The 10,090-nt window shown below is 33.1% G+C and overlaps 1 protein-coding gene across 5 annotated transcripts; it reads left to right on the forward strand.

Annotated features, from left to right (window-relative positions):
- Window positions 1-57: 57 nt before the first annotated feature.
- Window positions 58-2,290, forward strand: LOC106305632. 5 transcript variants are annotated; one of them, XM_013741986.1, is made up of 8 exons: window positions 58-295; window positions 420-499; window positions 672-782; window positions 894-976; window positions 1,055-1,158; window positions 1,238-1,506; window positions 1,597-1,754; window positions 2,103-2,290. In XM_013741986.1, the coding sequence occupies exons 4-8, from the start codon at window positions 954-956 to the stop codon at window positions 2,188-2,190; spliced, it is 642 nt and encodes a 213-aa protein (XP_013597440.1). In that variant the 5' UTR covers window positions 58-295; window positions 420-499; window positions 672-782; window positions 894-953; the 3' UTR covers window positions 2,191-2,290. The 5 variants fall into 5 exon arrangements, with proteins under 5 accessions (XP_013597440.1, XP_013597439.1, XP_013597442.1 ...); XM_013741988.1 differs by having other exon boundaries at window positions 61-295; window positions 420-782; window positions 1,238-1,313; window positions 1,389-1,506; XM_013741987.1 differs by having other exon boundaries at window positions 61-295; window positions 1,071-1,158.
- Window positions 2,291-10,090: the final 7,800 nt, after the last annotated feature.

Below are 10,090 nucleotides of genomic sequence, written 5' to 3' on the forward strand. Positions count from 1 at the left end.
GCTGCGGAGACGACTCGTGTATCCACAGACAGAACGCAGCCCTTCTTCTTTTGTCGTTTGGGCTGTTTCTCCTTTATGTGTACGGCCCAATCAACTATAGTCTACGTTAACCCTAATATTTTTTGTCAAAAAATCGATTCATCCCTTCTCTCCCTTATTCGGCGACGATGACTGTGGAACTTCCTCAACGTCCATGAAACGGATCTCTGATTAATCCCATCGATTGAGACTCCCACTACGAGTTCTTCAATGCGTTGTTTGCATTGGCTGGATCTGTGAGGTCGGGTATGAATAGGTCAGTATTTTTCTTTTGGAAATCACAATCTCTTCCTCACTCTTCTACTCGACTCTCTTATATTATACCAAAGTGAAAAGATTCACTGCTTAATGGCTAACTCGAGTTTTTTTCCGGTCTGAAGTCAAGTGTTCTGCTGCGATTCTGGAAAGCCAGGAATGTCAAGCGCTCATGTGGCTTGATATGCTGATGGTGGACGTTAATGTAAGTATTCTTTCCAGATCCTGACTTATTATTTTCCGGTGAACCTTATTTATTATTAGCATTGATAGTGGTTTCCTGTGAAACTCATCTTGATAATCATCATTGATTTTGATTTTCTGTTAATTTGCTCTAATATTTATTTTCGGGTGAACTTCTGTAAATCGACCATAAGGGTTGCTCGAGTCGACCTCTTTTGAAGATCTAACCGAGCCGATCTCTCGCCTGAATAAGGTTTCCGGTTCCGTAATGTTTGATTTAGCTAACACAAACACTCATCTACCAGGTATTCTGAGCTAATCGAAACAATCTTCTTAATTAGTTGGGCTTCATTTATTAAAGATTATGATATGGTTATCTATATAACATACTGATACCACTCTCAAACTTTCCGTAGACATCACAGGAGAAATCATGGGTGTGCAAAGTACAGTTAGAGATCCTCCGGAAGAAAAGAATGGTGACTATAAAACTGGATAGGTAATTGTCATTAACCTTGATTGTCTATATATACATACGTATGTAGTGCCCGGTTTTTATTTTTTAATTATTATTAAGGTTATTTGACTCCCAGGTTGTTTCTTTTCACAAAGAGCTTGAAGCCATGTGTGTTGATCCGAAGGTCATTGCTGCTACTAGCATAAACCCAAAGTTGGTTGGAGGTACCGAAATGTTCCAGATCATATGGTAGTATTTAATGACATAACATTCAAATTTTTATAAATTTTGTGCATTATGCAGGCCGTTTGTTCCTCAATGCAACGTCGCATGTGTATTTTGATAAGAAGACATATGCAGGGGAAGTCCGATTCTACCAGTATGTTATTCGTTTATTAAATGTGTATATGTGCATTGACACTATTAGGCTGCCTAACCATTCTATGGTGCGTAGGTTGGTCGCCAGGGGCACTGGTCTACCATCAGCCGCCCCACCGCTAAGATCAAATGCGAAGGTTGAGACAATGACAATGGCTGAGCTCAACGCTGCTGTCGTCAATGCTGCATCGCAGGTAACGTGTCTGGCAGTGTTGTTTAAAAAAAATAAAAATAATGGATTTTAGGATGTGACGTTGCATGTGAACCTTATTTCCATAATGCAGGAAATTGACGTCCTACGCATTGGGAGGGTTGTTCGCCTTGACACAGATAAGGGTTGGTGTTATGCTGCATGCTCTAAATGCAGTAAAAAGTTGCAGCCCACTACCTCTGCTTTTGCGTATGGGCGATGCAATAATTTGCATGGTGCTGGAGCCCTTCGGTGAGTAGCGTCTCTACTAAATAACTATGTAAATATCTGGACGGGTGTAATACACCTGTATTTCAGAAGTATAGTTTTGTTTTTGGTCAATGTATTTAGAAAAGCTTAATTAGTTTTGTTAGATTTAAGAAAAGAATATAAAGTTATTTATTTATTATTTACGAAAACACGTATTGTTTTCCTTTTGGTTTGAAAGGTGAGAGGTCACTGTGAATAATACATGCAAGAATGTTTTGTTCGCAAGAATGTTTTGTTTTGTTACATGCAATCAATCATCGCCTCTGCGTCTGTACTAGAATGTAGTTTGTATCAGATCTCTTACAGTAAAAAGTTTTTGTCTGATTGCAGATGCTCAAAACAGTGGGACAAGATGAACTCGAGGCTTCTTCTCGGTTGCTATCTTTCTTTGTGGATCACTTTAATAATATGTTTGTAGTGTTGGACACAAATAATTTGATTCTCTGTTGAAAAGGTTACACTGTTCATCTAACTTGATATTGAAAAAAGTTCTCTATTATTTGTTCAAAACAACCCCATATACAGCTTCACTAAATTAAGACTGATTGATTGATCCCTGATTAGTACTAAGATCTGCAACCGTTATGTTAGGTCAAGTGTATGAAATCCAGTTCTAATTGGTTTCCACTGTCGACTAATTAGAGAAAAGTCACTGAAAAATATATTAAACATGAGGATTAAACATGTTATGTGATTTCTTTGATTCAGAAAGGCATTATGGATCGTGAAAGCTTTCATTCATTAATTTATAAAAATATCCTCTAAACCTAACCACCGTAATTAAGAGTTTGTCTCAAATAATTTAAAGCATTCAATTTTATTTTTTAGTTTGTGAATTTCAGATATATCAAATCATTATGCTCTGAATTAGCTGTCTGGGCATAATATCCGTAACCCGATATCTGAACCGAATCCGAACCGAAAAACCCGATCTCCGATCCATATCCGGTCCAAAATGTAAAAAATATCCGATTGGATCTTTTAAGGTGGTACAGAACATATCCGAACCCGAAGTGTTATTAATCAAACCCGAACGGGTAACCCGAAAAAACGAAAAACCGAAAAATCCAAAAAAATATCCGAAGAAACCGATCCGAATGTCCAAAATTGGTACGGCCCTGGATAGGCTGTCTAGTCCCTGAATCACTTGAAGGGGCGTGGGTGAAAGGATCAAGAGATTGTAGGTTTCTTGGATGGCGGATGGACTTCACCTTCGAGTTATGGATTGCTCAGAGGTTGTTTATGCTACTCCTGAGACACAGGGGCGTCCTGCTTGATGTCTAGGATGGATCACAGAAGATTAACTCTCCCCAAATCCGAATGATATATGATTACTTTTATGGGTTCTATGATGTGATACAAAACTGACCCGAACCCGATGTGTTATATCCGAACCCGACCCGTACTTGAAAATTTACTAGAATGAGACCTATGAGGTGTTATAAAAGAGAACCGAAATCCAAAAAATTCAACCCGAACGCCAACAGAGTCTGAACAATCATACTGAATCCAAATTTACGTTCATTATATTTTTCTATATTTATTATGTTTCTGTAATCATTACTATTTTGTTATAATTAATTAAACTTCAATCACAAATTTCAATGGGAGTTTAGCAGCTTATAATTTATAAACATTTTTTTAAGTAAAAGACATAACGAATACATAAAAAAAAAAGTTAACAACCCCTAAAACTATTGTCCATCAATTTATTCTCACATCTCAACCAGAACGTACACAATATTAATAAATTCTCACTTATATAAAAATAATCAATTACAATAAATATGAAATGCACCGCATAGGTTATTATGTAATAATAACTTACAGTACAACATGAAATCTCAGCAAAAACTGATGTAATGTCACCCCAAGGAAAAAGGAAAAAAGAAAACCTAACTAATTATCAAAATAGCAAGACTTCAAAAAAACAAGAAAAACAAGTACAAAGGTTAACAACTATTTTTTTAATTAATAAAAATAATTATAGTTATTTACTCAAACTATTTCAATTAATTTCGAATATTGATCCCGCCCGTAGGGCGGACCGACCCTAGTTTTCAATATTTTAGTGTTTTTCATCAATAAACTTGCTAATTCAAACGATTTGAAAAAGAATAGCCATTTCATTACTATTTTTTTAAATTGAATAGTAGCATGAAAACGTAATACTAATTCTTTAATATTAATAAACTACATATTTGCGTAAATCATGACTATTTTGTTATATTTGAAGACCAATACATTATCTAATTCGAATAAATAATTAGAATTTTCAAAATGATGAGACTAATTAGTTTTTAAAATATAATTTTTACACTAATTTTATTAAATATATTTGATTTTTTATAGTAAATATATTTTTGTATTCCTATAACTATTCACATGTATATAAATTATAAAATATGATAAATGACATTACATAGTCATTTCAAGCTAATATATATATATATATATATATATATATATATATATATATTCATAATAAATGATGTAATATATCTATGTTGTATATTATCTAGTTTTTTTCTATTCATAACAAACTATTTTTAATTTTTAAAATATAAATATATTACTATAAAAATGTGTTGTTTTTATTATTTGTTAAAAATGTATTGGTATATTTCGTTATTATTTGTTAAAAATGTGTTTTTTATGATTCTAAAAATTAAAATTGGTTTGGATTCAAAATATATTAATAGCTATAGATAGATATATTAAATGTTTATTGAGATATTTTCAATCGGGATGCTCAATATAAAATATATTCATTTAGTATTTGTTTTAACTTTTTAGTATTGATTTTTTTATTAAAGTTTAACGTAAGTAAAAAGCTTGAGGAAAGCCGAGCGAGGAAAGAGGGTATATTCATGGGTAGGGAGTATATTCGTTGTCGAGTAGTTGCTTCCCGGCGTTGAAGGGACTTGGTTGGTCAGGTTTACTGTCAGTACCTTGATATTCGATCGAGAGAACACACACGAGAACCAAAACGTCTTTTGGTCATAAAATAATGATGCTCGGGTATGTGTTCAAGTCATATATATAATGCAAATACTCTATATTTTAATGGAATTATTGGCATTATGGCTTTAAGGATTCATACATAGGGCATAAAAGTTGTCAGTGGGTGATCGTATCGGAAAATCTATACTATTAAAACAAGATTTTAGTGTCTTTTTTACCTTAACCTGTCATTTCTATACTAACATTGTATGTTTCATTAAGGGCAATCAAGTAATATTAATAACATATCTATATTAAGTCATTTCTTTCGGATCCAGTCCACTGTCCACATCAGATCTCTCTTGAGCCATTTGGGCCGATTAAGAAATCAGTTCCAATTTTCACATTTTTTTTTCCTTTGGACCATTGAGTGCAAGTTCAAATAATTTTTTTTCAACCATTCTAAATTATTTTTTTCTTTTCTTAATATAATTTAAGCATTCATTAAAAAAATTGATTTTTTTCATTAAAAAGTATAAATCTTTGTTAAAAGTATATAATTTTTTTTATTAAAAATATTAATTTTTTATCAAAAATATTAATTTTTTTATCAAAAATATTAACCACATAATAAAATTAATTTATCAGAGTTATACCAACTTAATTCATATTAAAAAAATAAAGTTTAATTTTCTAAACATAAATAGTCATTTAAAATGAAACACGATAAAGAAAGATAAAAAGTTTAAGTCTTTTATAAAATAAAGCACAAATATATGAAATATGACATTTACTAAATATTTATCAATTGAAAAAAAAAAATAAATAAACCTTAAAGTGCGAGTCAAAATCTAGTTAATTTACTTAAAAAAACAAATTTATTTATATCAAACCAAGGAACATTAATCGCGTCTTCTTCAATCTCTGACTCCAGAAGTTAACCCTGAAACCCTAATCCATAGAGAGAAGCAAGATGATTGCTGACGGAATATTGGTGCGTTCGCTAGTTCGGCCTCTTCCAACGGATTGGTTTTGATGGGAGGAACGGGTTATGGCTCCTTTGTTGGTAAAATCTATTATTACAACAGTGGGTTGAAATCCCTTCTTGTCCTTATGAAAATTCCTCTAGGTTTGGTCTGGTGACGGGCTTGGACTGAGTACAGAGTCGTTTTGAGTTTCAGGGGGTGATTGGTAGTTGCTGTATGTGTTGTCCACGGTCCTATTTATTTCTACAGCACCAAATTCAGAGCAATCAAGCTTTACAAGTGCTCTGCAGAGCCAAATATCCAAAAGCACTAAAATCTAAAGCCACAGCAAAAAGTCTACAGATTTTTTTCAACAACAAAAATTTTAAAGCTACAGTCATTACCAATCAGACCCTTAAAGTAAGGATTGGCATAGAGGGGTTGATTCGTAGAAGCTGTAGTTTACTTTTTTTACTGTAGGATTATTGCTGTAGATTTTTTGCTGTAGCTGTAGATTTTATTTTTTTAAGTATGATTGGTATAACTTAGCTGTATATTATATTATATACATGTATAAATTTTTTATTAATAAATACATCATAAGATTTATATAATTTCTAATTCTAATTAATTAATAAAATGATAATTTAAAATTTTCCATAAAATAGACTAATTTAAAAATTTAATAAAAATAAATTTGACATAATACACAAATACATATATAACCATAAGAATAACAATAAGATAGTAATTGCCAAATCAAACTTAAAAGCAGAAAAGAAAAAAAAAACAGATGAATGATACGAAGAACTAGGGTTTTAATGTTTACAAATTAATATTGGAATAAAGCTAATGTAAATATACTTTGAAAGCCCATAAAACTAGACTGTAGATATATTGCTCTCTAGAGCTGTTGTACATCCGTAAATTTAAAGCAGTGATGTAGAAACAAAAAAGTTAACAGAGTCTGAATGCTGTCAAATCAGTGATGTAGGTATAGTAATGTTGTGTGCAGCTTCTACATCATTAACCAATCACCACCAAAATCTCCGACTTGTTAGAACTTTTATATCCATTCGTCTGAGACAGGGATTTGGACTTCCAAGCAGCGACGTTGCCCTTGTCACATCCCTTACCCCAAATAGATTTTGAGCTTTCTGATGAGTTGTTGGTTATACCTCTCCAAGATCATTAGGATCAAAAGTACAAAAGATCCTTTTCTACATCCGAAGGTTTGTTATGTACATCAGAACATTAGGGCAAGAGATAGGCGGTGTTTTGAAGGTATGGAGGTTGAAAAACAATGAAGAACGTTGGCAACTTTTTTGTGGGAAATCCACCTTACATTTATCTCATAGTCTGATATAGGTTATTATGCACCTTGGCAATGCATCCAGTGGATGGCAATGTTGTCTATATATGGAGTCTGAAAAACCGTTACTTGGTGGCATGGAACTTGCGGACACAAAACTCTTAAGAGTGATATGGTAATTGATGATCATCAAGATTGTTTTGTGAACCACTCTATTATTGGGGAGTGTCTTCTTATTCTACTTTTGTTTCTTTTCTCCCCAAGAATTTGAAGAATCAAGAATCGTTACTTGCAGACCGCGAAGATACTCGAAACTTAAGGTCAAGTGTATATCACGAACGGAAACTGAGGAGGATCTTAAGTTGCTGAAACATCAAATTAAAGCATTGTTCACAAACTCGGTCGTCAATTATAACGAATTTGTTAGGAAATAACCCAATAACCAATGGAATAACGTTGGCCAAAATTTTCAGAAATTCAAAAAACCAAATATTTACTTACATATTCTAATATCTTGGCATAATAATCATCATGCACTTAAAGTTTGGGTAGATAGATACATATGAGGTGGTATTGGATTTAAACATTTAATTAATTTTGGAAGAATTCAATTGACGACATAAATAATGGATTTGAAGTATTTAAAGATTTTAATGCTTTTGTTTAATTCTTTCATTTTAGATTTTAAAGAATACAATTAAATATAAACCAATCCTTTTAAATTTTATTTTGAATCTTTATATAAAATGCACTAAGAAGGAACAAAAAATTCACAGATAAAAATAATAAAACCATAATCATTTTAATACTATATAAAGATTAGTGTATTGAGTAAACTAAAATTTAAAGTACTTTAGTTGAATAATTTCAAACACATAATCCAATAATTTAAAAGAATTGATGAAATACATAATTGAACAATATAGTTTTTTTATGGACACTTCAATTCTTTCAAATTGAGTTGAATTTCTGAATTGCATATTCCCACCTAAAACTCGTCGTATCGTAACCATCTACCAGATTAATTTGTTTTCCTCTTAAATATTTTACTCACATGTTTTTGGTTTTTACTATCGGTAAGAAGAATTACTTTGACCATGGAATAAAATATATATTGTTTTCCATAATTTCAGACTTCTTCAAATCCTTGCTAAAACTAGATATATGTCAAATAATTATCTCGTGTCTCTTCAGTGTTTGACGAAAATATAATTGGTGTTTCCAGTAATTTGGAGGATTTTCATATGCATATTTTGTAGCCTTGTGTTAATCTATAACCATAGAATCGTCAAAGAAACTGAGACATTAAAACATATTTAAGATTTGGACATAGAGCACGAACTTATGATATTAACACGACTGCTATTAAAAGTTTAAAGCAATCAAGGTTAATCACTATCTTACTCATCATAATTATCATTATATGATACAATAAAACGTAATCTCAATAGTAATTCAATATAAGATACAAAGAATCACTCTCATCGGCCAAGAGCTTACAATGAAGAAACAGCTCAAAAGCTCAACAAGGTGAACACACTCAGAGATAGTTTCAAGAGAAAATCACAATACACTTTTCTGAATGAATCTACAATTAGTCTTCCGCTTCCTTTTAACGCTCTGTTTCCATCCGCGTAACAAACTTCTCCAATTGCCTCGTAATCTTCTGGCACGTGTCCCTCTTTATTCAACTCTAACGACCTTCTTCCGAGCTGACACGTGTATTACTCCTTTCCTATAGCAAATCCTCCCTGTTCGAAGAACCTTGACCACAAGGTTCAAAGTTTGGGTACTTCTTCTGCAACTCATAAAAGAACTCCCAAGTAGCTTCCTCCTCGCCCTGATTCAGCCATTTCACCAATACCTGAATTGCAGCTTTCCCTTGTCTTTTAACCATCTTCCGTGCAAGTATCTTCTCCGGTTGCTTGACCAAAACATCCGAAGGAAACGCTGGTAACTGAGTAGAAGTATTCACATTTCCCACTAACACCTTTAGCTGAGAAACATGGAACACTGGATGAATTAGAGATAAAGCCGGTAACTCTAGCTTATAGGCTACTTCTCCACAACGATCAATGATCTTGTAAGGACCAAAGAACTTTGGGGAGAGCTTGTTGTTTGATCTCATGACTGTAGATTCACTACAAGAAAACAAAATCTTAACGAGGGCGGTTTTCCTCGCTAATTCGTCGTAAAAAAGGCTTTACGACGAATTAGCGAGGAAACGCGTTTGCTCGTTACACGTCTGTCGTAACACATATTTCCTCGCTAATTCGTCGTAACTTAGCGAGGAATATATTTCGTCGTAAAGACGAAGTAGAACGATTCGTCGTAAAGACCACGTCAATATTCCACGTAAGGACGTCGCTATAATACCTCGTAAATACCTCGAAAATAGTTCCTCGTAACCTACACGTAAATACCTTGAAAGAGTTTCCTCACAAAATACACGTAACAACCACGAAATGATTTCCTCGTAAAATGGTCGTAAACTTTTCCTCGTTATTTCCTCGTAAATGGTTCCTCGTAAAATACTCGTTAAATGTTTCTCGTCATTTCCTCGTAAGGTTTCCACGTAAAGAGGTCGTACATTGGCTACGAATTTACTTCGTTTTTATTATTTTACAGAATTTAAAAATATAATTAAAAAATAATTAAAATTATTTAATTTAATAATAAATTAAAATTCAAAATAAAAATAAATCAATATGAAAATATTTTATATATAAATAAGTTTTGAATTTATATAATACAACAACCAAAAAAAAAAACTAAGGGTCGTTCATCGCCCGGTAGAATTCATCACTCCTCCTCGTAACATCCGCCTCGTTATGTACGTCGGATGACTCGCCTTGAATGGGATGTTGTTGTCGCATGTTCCTCAACATGGACTCCCATTCCGGATTTGTGGCCGCAATAACGTCCAAGAAGCCCTCGACTCCACCCATACGAGATTTTGTCGCGGTCAACTCGTTACGCAGCTGAGCGGACTCTCTACGCAGCTCAGTGACTTCATCATCCCGTCGCTGACCATAAGACGATGTCGCTCTCGGAACATCATTGACGGAACCAATACCCAACGTCCGTCCCTTTTTTTT

This window comes from Brassica oleracea, chromosome C7, assembly GCF_000695525.1.
Source record: "Brassica oleracea var. oleracea cultivar TO1000 chromosome C7, BOL, whole genome shotgun sequence".
Classification (NCBI taxonomy): domain Eukaryota; kingdom Viridiplantae; phylum Streptophyta; class Magnoliopsida; order Brassicales; family Brassicaceae; genus Brassica; species Brassica oleracea.

Coding starts and splice junctions, on each gene's coding strand:
- LOC106305632 (XM_013741985.1), top strand. CDS start 954: ATGGTGACTATAAAACTGGATAG. Junction 1,159..1,237: donor AAACCCAAAGTTGGTTGGAG/GTACCGAAATGT, acceptor TGCATTATGCAG/GCCGTTTGTTCCTCAATGCA. Junction 1,755..2,102: donor CATGGTGCTGGAGCCCTTCG/GTGAGTAGCGTC, acceptor GTCTGATTGCAG/ATGCTCAAAACAGTGGGACA.